We start from the raw sequence: 17195 nt of genomic DNA on the forward strand, positions 1-17195 counted from the left end.
AAAAAAGAGAGCTGAAGCTTTATGATGGGTTGGCACCCTGTCCTGGGTATTCCTGCCTAGCATCCAGTGGTAAAACTGGACCCTGACGAGGATTGATGAAAAATAAATAAAACAAAAAATAAGATTTATACTTACAAGTGTACCAGCATTTAGAAATCCAAATAACAGGCTTTAATTTGTTCTGTTTATCAAATGCATGTCACACTGTGGCTATAATGAATAAAGGTTTATTATGAGAGGATGGGAGGGAGATCTTTCTGGTCCAGACTGGCTTCTGATTTAAGCTGTCCAGTCAACACTGTCACCTCACAGCAAGAAGGTCCTGAGTTCAGTTCCCAGGTGGAGCAGTCTGGGTCCTTTCTGTGTGGAGTTTGCATGTTCTCCCCGTGTCTGCGTGGGTTTTCTTCCGGGAGCTCCGGTTTTCATCCCACAGTCCAAATACATGCAAGTGGGGTAAATTGGAGATAGAAAATGGTCCATGACTGTGTTTGACATTAAACTTGTGAACTGATGAATCTTGTGTAACCAGTAACTGTTTCTGTCATGAATGTAACCAAAGTGTGTAAAACATGACAGTAAAATTCTAATAAACTAAACCAAACAGTCAGACAATGCACTCAATCTTAAATTACTTATTTTAAATGAGCACAACATGACAATTTAATGAGTTAGATGTGATAATCCCTGACAGTGAAAAGAAGGGAATGATGGGTAATTTAGGCAGTCAAAACCTTAATTAATTCATGAACCCATTTTGTGCAACAGGCTGACCCAAAACAAGTAAAAAACCCACCATACCTACCTGCTTAAGATCCTAAAACATGCTTATAAATGACATATACATGAAGGCTTTTGATATTATGTGTTTTACCTCCATGTATTGAAGACACTGAACAGCTGAAGGTCAAACAGACTTGAATGTAGTAAAATGTCACAGGATAGTGTTGAATATGCACTTGGTATTTAAAGGCTAGTCGGTCAGAGCTGTAGTGCATTTTGACGTCTGTCACGTCACATTAACTTATATATACAAAAGAATTAAACGACTAGTAAAGGCTCTGAACAGCACTTAAGTGTGACCTATAGGTCAGACACGCCACTATTCACTAGCTGGCAAGGGAAATTCTTCCAGCAGCATGGTTTTGCATTACAATAAAAATGCACAGTGCTTAAAATCTTACTTTTATAGCAACAACTGTCTGTTAAAGCCATTTTTCCTAATAGTCCACTGGACTCTTTTAATAAGAGTATACAGTATGTTAAAGCAATTTTTTTGCATGGAATAATATTCAGGTCATTATTTTAGTTTAGTGGTTGATATTAATATTCCGAGGAATGCATTTCTAGACTTGATGTTCTGTTCACTGAAAAAAAAACCTACTGAATTAGCATCATTCAGTTGCGGACACCAAGTACAAGCAGTACAATACATAACATCAACATCATAATTCCCAAAAACTGAATATAAAAACAAAACTGTCAATCAAATATACTGCACTCGGTAAAATGATGTCCACAACTAATGTGTGTAAAAGTCATTATTTATTAATTCATTTATTTATTTTTACCAACCACTTCATTCTCATGAGGGTATCCAGAACCACGGAGAACCAGGAGCTTTACAAGACCAACACTATCTGCCACCGTGCCATCATGTCACATCAGGTAGTTTAATACTTAGTCAAACTTAGCTACATGTATGGGGAGAGTGTACATTTATTTATTTATTTATTAGGATTTTAACATTATGTTTTACACTTTGGTTACATTCATGACAGGAACGGTAGTTACTCAAACACAGTCTTGGACAATTTGGTATCTCCAATTCATCTCACACAGAAAGGACCTTCTTGCTGTGAGGTGACCGTGCTACCCACTGAGCCACCGTGCCGCCCAGAAAGTGTACATGTAAAATGAAATACAAGTTAAAACAGAGACTCATAGGAATTATGGTCTATACTGACACAATCTTCAATAAACCACTAACAAAAATATGTATAATGATGTTATATGTTGTAAAAAGGTATGCTGGTGGTTTCTTAAATTATGCAGACAGTACATACATTAACATTTAAAAAGATTTATTTATTCAGTCACATTTAATAGAGAAGTTGAGCAAAGCCACATAAAGGAAGGATGTAATACATTTAATACAATAAACAAACGAATAAAAAAATGACACTACAGTCTGTGATGATGCTCCTATGTAGAGCTTCCAGAAAATTATTGATCATAAAGGTTTTTTCCCCTTTGCTTTTCCAGTTAGTTGAAACTTGTTGGTCCCTAAAACTTGTGGAATGTCAAAGCCAAATTGGTAAATACATGTTTTACATACACTGATCAGCCATAACATTAAAACCACCTCCTTGTTTCTACACTCACTGTCCATTTTATCAGCTCCACTTACCATATAGAAGCACTTTGTAGTTCTACAATTACTGACTGTAGTCCATCTGTTCCTCTACATACTTTTTTTAGCCCTCTTTCATGCTGTTCTTCAATAGTCAGGACCCCCACAGAGCAGGTATTATTTAGGTAGTGGATCATTCTCAGCACTGCAGTGACACTGACATGGTGGTGGTGTGTTAGTGTGTGTTGTGCTGGTATGAGTGGATCAGACACAGCAGCGCTGCTGAAGTTTTTAAATACCATGTCCACTCACTGTCCACTCTATTAGACACTCCTACCTAGTTGGTCCAGCATGTGGATGTAAAGTCAGAGATGATCGCTCATCTATTGCTGCTCTTTGAGTTGGTCATCATCTAGAATCTGGACCTTCATCAGTGGTCACAAGACGCTGCCCATGGGGAGCTGTTGACTGGATGACACTGAGGTGTTTAAAAACTCTGCATTGCTGTGTCTGATGCACTCATACCAGCACAACACACACTAACACACCACCACCATGTCAGTTCTTCTATATGGTAAGTGGAGCTGATAAAATGGACAGTGAGTGTAAAAACAAGGAGGTGGTTTTAATGTTATGGCTGATCAGTGTATATAGATACCACAGTATTGTATTCAGCAAAAAATCATTTAAACACGTGCAAACCTTTATATAATGTGGCGCATTTAATCTTAGACTTTTAGTAAGGTCTTAGCCAAAGCTACAGCACCACGACCCTGATACACCACATATGGAATGAATATGATACTAAAATGTCTTTAATTAGTAGCACTTCATGTGAATAATCCCCACAAACAACAAGGAACCAAAAACACCAACATCTAAACTGAGCTGATGTAAACAGTGTATTTAAAATTCACTGACAGAACTGAATGGAAAACTGTGACAAACGAATGAAATGTTACACATCTAGGCAGATTTGTTCACCAGGACTGAAGAAGGTGCAGTTTGAAAGCAACTTGGACAAGCATCTACTTTGGGAAGACGGTGACAACATCGTATCCCTCGGGTGGAGTCATTCGTTCACGTGCATGCTTCTCACAGTAAATCTTGTCCTCGACAAAAAAGTGTCCCTTCTGTTTCAGACTGACATCACAGTCCGTGCAGACGTAGCATTCAGGGTGGCGGAACTTGTCCCGCAGCTTTACAATCATTCCCCTGTAGTTGCAAAATGAACAAAAAACAAATTATGACGATACAAGGAGGGGGGAGTTCAGAAGAACTTGACATGTTTGCAAAGAGGTACTTACACAATCCCTGATCCACATTTGTCACAAACGGATAGTTTCTCAGTATTGCCCACAGAGGAAGCAAATTTTGTTGAGGGTGCTTTCACGCTCCTAAACCCGGAGGGTTTATCAGAATCACCTGTACAAAAATACAAAAAAAGTGCTGCTCAGCAATGTTTCAAATAACACCCTTATTTTGCTGAATGTTCAAATTAAAAACATTTTATTTTGCAGTCCTACTTTTTTATTGATTTATTTTCAGAAAAATATCTGTGGTATACCAACTCAGTTTACAAATCTCTACTTTCTATTTTAATTCACACATATTTAATTGACCACAGTACAAATAAATAATACACCGATCAGCCATAACATTAAAACCACCTCCTTGTTTCGACACTCACGGTCCATTTTATCAGCTCCACTTACCATATAGAAGCACTTTGTAGTTCTACAATTACTGACTGTAGTCCATCTGTTTCTCTACATGCTTTGTTAGCCCCTTTCATGCTGTTCTTCAATGGTCAGAACCCCCACAGAGCAGGTATTATTTAGGTGGTGATTCTCAGCACTGCAGTGACTGACATGGTGGTGGTGTGTTAGTGTGTGTTGTGCTGGTATGAGTGGATCAGACCCAGAAATGCTGATGGAGTTTTTAAACACCTTACTGTCACTGCTGGACTGAGAATAGTCCACCAATCAAAAATATAACCAGCCAACAGCACCCCGTGGGCAGCGTCCTGTGACCACTGATGAAGATCTAGAAGATGACCAACTCAAACAGCAGCAATAGATGAGCGATCATCTCTGACTTTACATTGGACAGTGAGCGGACACAGTGTTTAAAAACTCCAGCAGCACTGCTGTGACTGATCTACTCATACCAGCACAACACACACTAACACATGTCAGTGTCACGGCAGTGCTGAGAATCATCCACCACCCAAATAATACCTGCTTTGTGTTGGTCCTGACCATTGAAGAACAGGGTGAAAGCAGGCTTAAAAAAGTATGTAGAGAAACAGATGGACTACAGTCAGTAATTGTAGAACTACAAAGTGCTTCTATATGGTAAGTGGAGCTGATAAAATGAACAGTGAGTGTAGAAACAAGGAGGTGGTTTCAATGTTATGGCTGATCAGTGTATATTTACAAGCATTAAGGGGTCATGGTTCAACACTTTGTAAAAAAAAACAAAAAAAAAAAAAAAAAAAAAAAAACAGCCTGAGCAAACTTTCCAACTTTCCCAACACTTGATAGCAAAGACACAGAGTTTGTAAGATTACTAAAGGATTTATAATTATCCAGAGAAATCTTTGTGTGTAAAGGGCAATATTAAACGCCTGTGACCTTCGATCCCTTGGACAGTGCTACATGAACAATGTGCTTCAGTAATCAATATGATCACATGAGCTCGGAAATACTTAAGACTCCACTACATAATGCAAATAATAAGTAAAATTTCAAAAATATCCCAAAATATTTTCGACTTCTCTGGGCTTAAGCTCATAGACTGAGACCAAGTGAAAATGTGTGCTGTGGTCTGATCAATCCAACTTTTATTTGTTCTTGGAAATAATAGACATTGTGTTCTCCAAGCCAAAGTGGAAAAGGAACCAACACAAAGCCAACATCTGTCATTTATCTGTTAAGGCACAGTAATGCTGAGGGGTACATATGCATTTTGGAGCAACATATCTAGACAAGGTATTTTTAGGCATGTATTTTAGCTAGACAATGCCAAGCTACATTCAGCATGTCCTGCATATAAGTGACTTTGTGGTACTAGAGAGTGCAGGTGCTAGACCTGTTGCACATCATGAATGACAATACGTGACAACAGAGACCCCAGACTGTTGTGCTGTTGAAGTGTATTATCAAGCAAGGACTGGATAAACGTTCATTTTTTTACATTTTCACAGCCACAATAATTGGTGTTAAAAGTTACCAAATGTTAACACAACAGTAAACATGTTTCTGTTACAGCTATTTGGAATGTGGTGCAACCATCAATTTTAAAATGAGCATATACTAAAGAGGAGGGGTGCCCATACTTTTGTGGTTTGAGATCCACTATTTCAGTCGACAGGTCATCGCGATCTACTTTTTATGGTTGGCATCATCATTTTTCAAAAAAGCTTTGTAGCTTTTTTAAATGTGCTTCAGTTGCCTATTTGATATTCAGCATTACAAGGCAAGCGACTGAAAAAAATGATGATTTGCTCTGAATGGTGTCAGTCAGGTTTATGTAGTCTGGACAGTAGCTGCTGATGCCAATTCTCAAGCAGCTTCCAAGTGTTCATCAGTAAGGGTGGATCGATGTTTAGACTTAATTATTTTTATGTGGGTAAAGGCTGTTTCACACAAGTTGGTTGATCCAAAAATGCTGTCAAATATGTGGCACATTTTCTTATGTTTGGATTTTTTTCCTCAGCCAGCAAGTTCCAAAATTGTCCTGCAGAGGCCCTTAACTTCATATGAATGTCAGATTGTAAGGTTATAATTTATGTATGTAACATGATATTTGAATATTTTTCGTCAGCTTCTTCCACATCTGAACGAAACAGTCGTCTTTGCAGTGTTATTGCCCGAATCGAAGCGTTTTCGGTTTCTTTGTGCTTGGTTGCGCACTCATCTTCACAAACAGTGTAGGTTACAAAAGGAAAAATGTGCAAACTGGCTACTGATGAATGAAAACTTCACAGATTCGCAGTGCTTTAGGTGGGCTGAGGCATAGCTATGGTAACAAAACGCAAATTAAAGAAACAGTGGCCACATTTCATGTTAATCACGTTGGACTAAGGCGTGATCTACCAGCATGCACTGCGCAATCGACTGGTAGATCGCGATCGACGTATTGGGCACCCCTGCTAAAGAGCGTTTACTAAAGATCATTAATTGAAACTATAAATATGTTGCACTGTTTACAGTAATATACAGGTGAAAAAGTACATGCAAACCAATATAGTCCCTACTGTTCCAACTTTTTTGAAATTGCGTTTGTTCAACAAATAAGTGTACTGTGATGCATGGTGCATACCAGTCTCAAGGATCTCCTGCAGGACTTTGAATGATGCAGACTGGCGTGGAGGCTCAGCTGACTCTTGGTTCTCCTGCAGCATTTTATAAACCTCAGATTCAGCAGTAACTGGATGTTTTTGTTGGACAGGTTTGGAAGGATCTGGCCTGAAGCAGAGGTGGAACAGTTTAAATGCTGATATGATCAGACAAAACGGGAACTCAGTTGGAACAATAGAAAACACATATTTCCTGGTCAAAACTTTAAAACAAATACACAAAAAGCTTGACATTTATATGTGGACACAATAAAGTAAAATACACAATGAACTGCCACACACTGATTGTTACTACCAGTCTTACTTATGGCTTGATTCACTGGATGGGACGGTGGTCTTGACATCATCAACGGCACGATTAAAACTCTTGATGTTCTCAGAGGAATACAAGCCTGCAGGGTTATTGTACTGGTTTGTGACCACCTTGGTTGCAGGTGAATTGAATGGGAGAGCACTCCTGTTGTGAGCAGAGCCAATGTGTTTCACGTCCTATAGAAATGAGAAAAGAGGTCAGGACATCGCAAGAGAACGTATTACAAATATGTCTTCTCTACATTTACATTTTACATTGATGGAATTTAGCAGACGGTTTTATCCAAAGCGACTTAACAGTTATGACTGAATACCATGCAACCTAATAAGAATTAGGAGCCTTGCGAGGGGGTAAGTGGCAACTTGGTAATAGTGGGGACTGAACTGGCAACTGTCTGATTACTAGTCTAGCACCTTAATCCCTCAGCTATCACTGCCATATACACTGATCAGCCATAACATTAAACCACCTCCTTGTTTCTACACTCACTGTCCATGTTAGCAGCTCCACTTACCATATAGAAGCACTTTGAAGTTCTACAACTACTGACTGTAGTACATCTGTTTCTCTGCATACCTTTTTAACCTGCTTTCACACTGTTCTTCAATGGAACTTTTTGGTAAAAACTCAACTCGTCGTATTTGGAGGAAGAAGAATGCTGAGTTACACCATATCTACTGTGAAGCATGGGGGTGGAAACATCATGCTTTGCTGCTGTTTTTCTGCAGAGGGGACAGGACGACTGATCCATGTTAAGGGAAGAATGAACGGGGCCATGTATCGTGAGATTTTAAGCCAAAACCTCCTTCCATCAGTGAGAGCATTGAAGATGGAACGTGGCTGGGTCTTCCAGCATGACAATGATCCCAAACACACCGCTCGGGCAACGAAGGAGTGGCTCCGTAAAAAGCATTTCAAGGTCCTGGAGTGGCCTAGCCAGTCTCCAGACCTCAACCCCATAGACAATTTGTGGAGTCCGTGTTGCCCAGCGACAGCCCCAAAACATCACTGCTCTAGAGGAGATCTGCATGGAGGAATGGGCCAAAATACCAGCTACAGTGTGTGCAAACCTGGTGAAGACTTACAGGAAACGTTTGACCTCTGTCATTGCCAATAAAAGTTATGTTACAAAGTATTGAGTTGAACTTTTGTTATTGACCAAATACTTATTTTCCACCATAATTTACAAATAAATTCTTTAAAAATCCTACAATGTGATTTCCTGGATTTTTTTTTCTCATTTTGTCTCTCATAGTTGAAGTGTACCTATGATGAAAATTACAGACCTCTCTCATCTTTCTAAGTAGGAGAACCTGCACAATCAGTGGCTGACTAAATACTTTTTGACCCCACTGTAGGTGGTGGATCATTCTCAGCACTGCAGTGACACTGACATGGTGGTGGTGTGTTAGTGTGTGTTGTGCTGGTATGAGTGGATAAGAGACAGCAGCGCTGCTGGAGTTTTTAAATACCGTGCCCACTCACTGTCCACTCTATTAGACACTCCTACCTAGTTGGTCCACCTTGTAGATGTAAAGTCAGAGACGATCGCTCATCTATTGCTGCTGTTTGAGTTGGTCATCTTCTGGACCTTCATCAGTGGTCACAGGACGCTGCCTACGGGGTGCTGTTGGCTGGATATTTTTGGTTGGTGGACTATTCTCAGTCCAGCAGTGACAGTAAGGTGTTTAAAAACTCCATCAGCATTGCTGTGTCTTATCCACTCATACCAGCACAACACACACTAACACACCACCACCATGTCAGTGTCACTGCAGTGCTGAGAATGATCCACCACCTAAATAATACCTGCTCTGTGGTGGTCCTGTGGGGGTCATGACCATTGAAGAACAGCATGAAAGGGGGCAAACAAAGTATGCAGAAAAACAGATGGACTACAGTCAGTAATTGTAGAACTACAAAGTGCTTCTATATGGTAAGTGGAGCTGATAACATGGACAATGTGTGGAGAAACAAGGAGGTGTTTTTAATGTTATGGCTGATCGGTGTATTTATTTGCTAAAAACAGATGTCCATCTCTGTGACAGAACAGTTCTACACATATTTGATGTTTGGGCACTTTCATTGTTAGCTAGTAAAGAATTCCATACAAGAAAAATCCTCCTTCCTGCCCATTAGCATTGTAACACCGCAAAGAGTTTTTTTCAACTTGGCAAATGCTTTATCTTTTAAAACACTCTCACTACAGCACTAACTCTTTCCTCAAACTTCCTTACACTTCCAACAGTTGCTCCAACTTTAACCTTAAATATCCAAGCAGGCCTGTAAGAAACTGGCAGGAACTCTGTGTCACGTCTCTGTAAAGCTCATAAACTTTTGTCTCCATGGATATGGTTTGTTAGAACACAAATAATGACTTCACCGTAACACGTTATACCCTGCCTTTGTTTGTCTCTGGGGTTTTTTGTGAAAAGGCTTCTGCTCTGTATGATTATCTCACTCTGTCTAAATCTGCCTGGATGTGATCAAAGGTCTTTAAAAGCCACATAAAGTTGAGTACAGCAAGCTAACGTGACACAAACCTGTGATTCTGATGCCAGGTTCATTTTGTACGGATGGCTTTTCCCATCCTCATTCACAAGAGGAGACCACATCTTCGATTCAGACCTAAAGAACAAGAAAATGTTTTTATTTGATGTTTACACGATCAGATGCTTAAATAATCAAAACAAAATACAGGCAGAAATTAGACATTTATTTTATTTTATTTATTAGGAGTTTAACATCATGATTTACATACTTTGACAGGACAGGGAGTTACTCATTACACAAAATTCATCAGTTTTTCTTTCTTTTTTTTTTTAAGCATTTTCTCCCCATTTTCCTCCCGATTTAGCGCACTCAATTTGTCTTCCGCTGCTGAGAGATACCAGATTGCATCCAAGGAGAGCATGTCGCTGTACACGCCTCTTCCGACACGTGCACAGCCCTCCTCTTCTCGCCCCTGCATTCTGCAGCTGATACATAGTCCGGTCTGCTGCAAGCATTGCCAATTATGCCTTCCAGATGGCACCTAGCCGACCGGTGGCAACACTGAGTTTCGAACCAAGGAGTTCAGAAACTCATTGCTGGTGTGCTAGCGGAATATCCCGCTGCGCCACCTGGGCAGTTCACAGTCATGAACAATTTTGTATCTCCAGTTCACCTCACTTGCACGTCTAGACTGTGGGAAGAAAACTGGAGCTCCCGGAGGAAACCCACGGGGAGACACGGGGAGAACATGCAAACTTGATACAAAATGGACCCGGACTGCCCCACCTGGTGATCGAACCCAGGACCTTCTTGCTGTGAGGCAACAGTGCTACCCACTGAGCCACCGTGCCGCCCCAAAAATTTGACAATTGGGTTCATATGGGTCAGCTTTCACACTGTTACACTATGAACTTCAGTTCCTTTAAACAGTGCTACTATAATCTATAGCTTTAAAACACTGTGCATCAAACCACATCCCCTTTCTCTCACACACACACACATCCACACACGGCCCCAAAACACCACACTTAGTTAGCTAGTCTTTGAGGTACATACATGCAGAGCGAGGTACACAACTCAAAGCACAGAGTGAATAAATCTTTATATCTTACTGTAAAACTGACTAAAATGTAATATTATGATTTTGATTTTACACAAGAAAACTAAAACATAGTTAGTAATATAGCTTTGTAAGTAGTGTAGTAGCTTTGTAGTAGTTTGGCTGTGTTTGCACAATTTTGAAACCATCATGCAGGAAACCATCATTTGTGCCTTTTCACTACAAAGCCCTCAAGAGGCCATGGTTTAAACAAAGAAAAGGTAAAGATATTGGGTTCGCCAATAAATGTTTTGCATTTCCACAATAAATAAATAAAGTAAAAAATAAAAAAATAAAATGTGTTCCCCAGACCTCAGCTGTAGTGACCAAGCACACTTAATATTATACAAATTCTGTTCTAATATAGCCACCTAGCTCATTAAATGGCCCATGAAGTGCAAATATACTCGTATTCAAATACCTTTTGCATTTTCACATCTGCAACTGCTCCAAATCAAGTTACCAAGCATTTTAATACATCACCGATGACATCAAACTTGTAGATAATGTAAGTGTGTTTACCAGTTGTTTGTTTGTTTATTAGGATTTTAACGTCATGTTTTACACTTTGGTTACATTCATGACAGGAACGGTAGTTACTCGTTACACAAGATTCATCAGTTCACAAGGTTATATTGAACACAGTCATGGACAATTTAGTATCTCCAATTTACCTCACTTGCATGTCTTTGGACTGTGGGAGGAAACCGGAGCACCTGGAGGAAACCCACGTGGACACGGGGAGAACATGCAAACTCCACACAGAAAGGACCCGGACCACCCCACCTGGGGATCAAACCCAGGACCTTCTTGCTGTGAGGCGACAGTGCTACCAGTTGTAGAGATGCTACTGAAAGAAATTAAATTAAATAATGCACTCAGACGCCTGGTTGCCAGATTAGGGGTTTTTCGGGCAAATTGGGCTTAATTCAAAATTGTTTTGCATAGTTTGTACCTACCTCAGAAATAAATATTTAGATAAATAAAGGATAATCATAAATACAGTATTTTATTTTTTAAGAGAAATAATAAAAGGAAACTGTCACAACTTGTCTTCAATTTCAGTTTAAAAAAAAAATCGGGAAAAAATTGTATCATGAACCCAGTATCGTGAATCGCATCACATCGTGGGTAGAGTGTATCGTTACATCCCTACATCCTATGAGTCATTTAATTTAACTTATTCAGAACAAAGCACCACTTTACATGACCAGGCCTAGCCATCTTTAGCTTGGGTGATACAACTCCAGCCAAAAAATTCACATAAACAATTACATTGTGTACCTGTCAATGGAGAGGGCCATTTCCTCCAAACAGCACTTGATTTTATTCTGGGCTTCCAGATGAGTCATACCCTCTGTCGGCTCTCCGTCTATGGCAACAATCATATCCCCTATGCAAAGGTTGGCCTGGGCTGCTTTGCTTCCTGGCGTCACCTGGAGAATTAATAAGAGAGCATTAGGGGTTTTTTTGTTCAAGGGAAAAAAAGTGCAATTCTTTAACATGCATTACATGTAGGGGTGGGTTTATAAAATCGATTTTTCGATTCGAATCGATCTTTATTTGAACGATCCGATATCGATTCATATAAACGCGAGATCGATCTTTTAAATACGCCCCTTTTTACGGTGCACATGGAAATCTGTTACCCCCTTTAATTTCGCGTGACCAGCCAGTGTTTTTTCATGCAACAAGATCTGACCTGCACATCAGTTCAGCATGGCAGAAGCTCAAGTTATGACCACTACACAACTTTTTGCACTGATTTTCGCTCGGCGACGGGTCGGTGCTGGATTCGGCAGGAACTCGGTGTTCGCTCTGCGATCAAAACTCGGCTCTCAATCAATGTGAGAAACAGCGAGGGGAAACACAGGGGAGAGGTTGTAAACAGGTGGAGCGCAATATAGTTTCTATCAGAATACATCAGCACACGAATTTTACAGTATTTCTGACCTGATCGTTCTCTACAAAACAAAATATTTATTAACCTCCAACTCACTATAGAACAAGCCATGCTGCTCGTGTTGCCAAATCCACTCAGATTCATTTATTTCATCAGCGCACAAACTTTGATCTCTCGCTACTTGTTGATGTGCATGTTTGGACGTGGTATCATTAAACCTTTCATCACTTCTCACGTGTGTTTTCGTGACAAAAGGTAGTTTTGGAGACCAGAGAAGCTCGCCTGTGATTCCCCCTGGTGATAGATGGTGTAGTGTAAAACCCCCCATCACCGATCAGTCGTGTAGTGTGAACATTACAGCGACCAGGTGTTAATCAGAGTGTCGTGTAGTGTAAACTTGGCATAAGCTGTTCAACAGCCAGGTGTATGTTTACATTACATTTACAATGTTGTAGCGTGTCAGACATATAAAATAATAATAAAAAATGAATGTTACTGTTTTCTGTTTTGGATTCATTATTTATGTAAACAAAATACACAAATATTTTTAATAATGAGTGTTCTTTGTACAATTATCACATTCGTTCTCTGAACATCTGTACATATTTAAACAAAACCTGTTAATGTAACTCAAATATGCCTAAATGTGTTGAATCGAAATTGAATCGAAAATCGAATCGAATCGGGACCTTGTGAATCGGAATCAAATCGATCCAGGAAATTAGTGGAGATACCCAGCCCTAATTACATGCACAAATAATTCACACACAAAATAACCCTCTTAATGTTTAACATTAAGGTTCGTTGGATATAACTGTGTAAAACCGTAAATTATTGTGCATTCATTGAAATAAGTAAATAGTTTAATTAGATACTCAGATTTTGACACACTTGATTATGCTTTAGATGCATTTTAGCATTCATCATCAGTTTTCCATTAGGTTTTTGGGAGGTTAAATTTACATACTAGTGCTGCAGTATTAAAATTGAATCAGTATCATAGTTTTAAAATTGTGACAGCACTGTTCAGAGCAGTGCACAGTTTTTCCAGTTCAACACGAGCTGAGCTTCTACATTCTAAAGTTGCAAGTAAATAAAAATATAGACGGGCCAATGGTTTACAAAAAAATGTCAGTAGCCTTCTTATGGTGTTTTGAGTCACTCAAATCACAAGAAGATTTCCCTCGTTAAAAGATAATGGAAGAAAATCCAGGTTTCTTTTGTTTCCTGAAAAGTTCTTTGGGTAGCTATAAATTACAGGTAGTGATGTGTTTCTTTGAAATGGTTTCAAATATATAAAGGCTCTCAAATGGGTTTTACTTTAATTCTTATGTCGTCTTACCACATAAGTCTTACCTAAAATTACTCTCTCGGCAGAACCAAACTGACTTACTTGCTGGTTGGTACCTTTATATAAGTACAAACATCCTCTTGCATTAAGTTGAAAGAACAAAGAAATTTTAAAAAATAAAACAGTTACAATAACACTTGTGAAAACCTCCATATTTTGCAAATTAAAACAGCTATACGAATGGGTTCCACTTAGCTCATGCGTTGTTGGTCTTACAAATCATAAGAGCTCCTTAAAATAAATATGCTGAAAAATCCTTCAAAGTGTTAATAGGATCTTTTATAAAAAGTGTACAACAGTGTAAAAACTTTATCATCAAACAGTTTCCATGTTTCAGCTGCTCGAGTACCAGAACTCTCCCTTGTCACTAGAGGATTTCCTTCCTGAAGAGATAAGAGAAGGAAGCCTCTTCTCAACATACTGAGCTTGTTGCAACAGTAGAACCGTTAAATTTGTGCATCATTTACACTCGCACAATACATGGACATTTAGTGAAGCAGCCACATGAGAACGAATAGCAAAGGTAAAGACTTTGATATCCTTTAAAAATCAGTCACATTAGCAATAGAGAAATCTGGAACAAAAGGCCTCCAGAAACATGTACTACTAAGTCTATTGGTCATGATTCCCTTCCATACACCAAAAGAACGTACAAGCCTAAATGCTTGATCAACAACAATGAGGGAGTCTGATGTTTCTGTTGTTCCATGAAAGGTCAGAGCACATCTGTACCATGTTATTCAGAGAGATCTGGTCAACAGGATAGGAGTGGCTGATAAGTATGGGGATTTTGTAAATTCTGTGTTTCATCCTTCGAACTGTCCTGATTTAACCCAGTTGAACAACTAAGGAAGATTTTTGACCAGTGTGTTAAACAACTCTTCACCACTATTACCCAAACACAAATCGAGTGGAGGTTGAGTGCAAAGGCTTCCAGAAACATAAACAATACTACATGTTATCATGCTCTGTAAACAGGGCCTGTGGTAGCCTAGTGGGTAGGGCTTTGGGCTATCAACCGGAAGATTGGCGGTTCAAATCCAGGCTCTGCTATGTAGCCACTGTTGGGTCCTTGAGCAAGGCCCTTAACCCTGTCTGCTCCAGGGGCGCCGTAAGTTGGCTGACCCTGCGCTCTGACCCCAGCTTCCAACACCAGCTGGGATATGCGAAGAAAGAATTTCATTGTACTGTACATCTGTATATGTATATATGACAAATAAAGGATATCTTTCTTTCTATCTTTTTCTAATAACTAAACAAATGCTTAATAGGTCTAGCTGGTCATGATTTCCTTCCATACACCAAAAGAACGTACAAGTCTAAATGCTTGATAAACAGCAATGAGGGAGTCTGGTGTTTCTGTTCTGCCCTGAAGGGTCAGTGCATATTTGTACCACGTTATTCAGACATATCACCTGGTCCTCATGATGGAATGTTTCTATCCTGAGGAGTGGCTGATAAGTATTGGGAGTTTTGTAAATTATGTGTTTTATTCTTCGAACTGTCCTGATTGAACCCAGTTGAACATCTAAGGAAGATTTTGGACCAGTGTGTTAAAAAGCACTCTTCACCACTATCACTATCACTATGGTTGAGTGCAAAGGCTTCCAGAAAAATGTACTACATGTAAAAAGCTTAATAGGTCTAGCTGGTCATGATTTCCTTCCATACACCAAAAGAACACACAAGCCTAAATGCTTGATAAACAACAATAAGGGGGTCTGATGTTTCTGTTGTTCCATAAAGGGTCAGTGCACATCTGTACCATGTTATTCAGAGAGATCCGGTCAACAAGTTTGGAATGTTTCTATCCTGATAGGAGTGGCTGATAAGTATGGGGGGTTTTGTTAATTATGTGTTTCATTCTTCGAACTGTCCTGATTTAACCCAGTTGAACAACTAAGGAGGTCCAAGGATTTTGGACCAGTGTGTTAAAAAGCACTCTTCACCATCTCTTCACTCTTCACTATCATTATGGTTGAGTGCTTCCAGAAACATGTACTACATGTTATCATGCTCTGTAATAACTAAACAAATGCTTAATAGGTCTAGTTCGTCATGATTCCCTTCCATACACCAAAAGAACGTACAAGGCTAAATGATTGATCAACAACAATGACCAGTGTGTTAAAAAGCACTCTTCACCACTATCACCAAAACACAAATGGAAGGAAATGGAAATATGTTTTGGAAAAACTGTGTATTATCTTTTCAGCACAAGTCCAGTAAAGGGAGACTTGTTTTTCAGGCTTGTGATGGTCCAACATCTAACTTAGACATTATTTTAGTAATCTTTTCTTTTTTGCCCGTCTGTACATCCCGGTATGGGTCTGTACTAAATGAAGATGGATGGCACTGCTGGGGTGCAGCCCAGTTTACTAGCTGAGAAACCACGAAACCCTGTTGTTAGCGTTTTATGACGCCTTACTACAAACTTTCTGAACAGTTTATTGAGGAGCAGGTCATGTTTTAATGAGAGTCTAAGGACTAACAGCTGGAGAGGTTTGTGAAATGCACTTACCCGTGAAATAGTCAGGGGCTGCTCGAAATCTTTACCCCCGACCAGTCGAAATCCCCACGGTCCAGGACCTTGCAATACAATCCGCAGTTGCATGATTTATTAAATCTTTTACTTGTAGCAAACGTGGTCTAGTTCTTGTGTACGAGCTTTGGAAAACACAGTTTTGTTGTAACTTCACCAGACAAGGCGGTTACTTTGTAAAACTGTACAATGGGATGGACTTGTGCACGCTAGAACTTAAGCGCTCAAGGGACAATTCCAAATTACTTTATTTTTATACGTAGTGCGCTATATAGGGCGCAAGTGTCATTACATTGTACTGTCTGTAGTGCGCATGTATAGTGAATAAGGAGTCATTTGCAAACGCTTCCCAAAGGTGTCTTTACTGATCAGAGTTCCTTTGCTACGTTTTTTTATGGGAGGGACATTACGTAATAGTTGAAAGCTTACCATTTATGGTTAGAGCCAAAATCCCAGGATGTGGAATGCGCCACTCCCGACATGGAATTCCTGTAAGTGGTAGGCAAGGGCAGATATGAACATGTTGTACAGTGGGTCAAATTCTTGACCTGTTAAACACTGAGACAAAGACAAAACTACAAGAAAGGTGTACATAATGTGGTCAAAACTCAGTGGCCGTTCTAGCAGACAGCCCTACCCCGTAATGACAATAGTCAAAGGTTGGCATACACTTCCAGGGAACATGCACATTAAGTACATTAAGGTTAAAAGTATGTAGACACGTCTCCTAAATATTGAGTAGGGACAGTGAGCAGGGCTTGGGGTTATCAACTGAAAGGTT

General features: G+C 39.6%; 1 protein-coding gene across 1 annotated transcript; it reads right to left on the reverse strand.

Annotated features, from left to right (window-relative positions):
- Positions 1 to 2064: 2064 nt before the first annotated feature.
- On the reverse strand, positions 2065 to 16563 carry pdlim1 (PDZ and LIM domain 1 (elfin)). Its single transcript, XM_062994787.1, has 7 exons — positions 16394 to 16563; positions 11903 to 12054; positions 9570 to 9654; positions 7018 to 7202; positions 6677 to 6822; positions 3658 to 3775; positions 2065 to 3565 (listed from the first exon to the last, which is right to left on the reverse strand). Exons 1-7 carry the CDS (start codon positions 16484 to 16486, stop codon positions 3379 to 3381), a joined length of 966 nt encoding a protein of 321 aa, XP_062850857.1. The 5' UTR covers positions 16487 to 16563; the 3' UTR covers positions 2065 to 3378.
- Between the last annotated feature and the right edge of the window lie 632 nt (positions 16564 to 17195).

The sequence above is a fragment of the Trichomycterus rosablanca genome, chromosome 5 (assembly GCF_030014385.1).
Source record: "Trichomycterus rosablanca isolate fTriRos1 chromosome 5, fTriRos1.hap1, whole genome shotgun sequence".
NCBI lineage: Eukaryota > Metazoa > Chordata > Actinopteri > Siluriformes > Trichomycteridae > Trichomycterus > Trichomycterus rosablanca.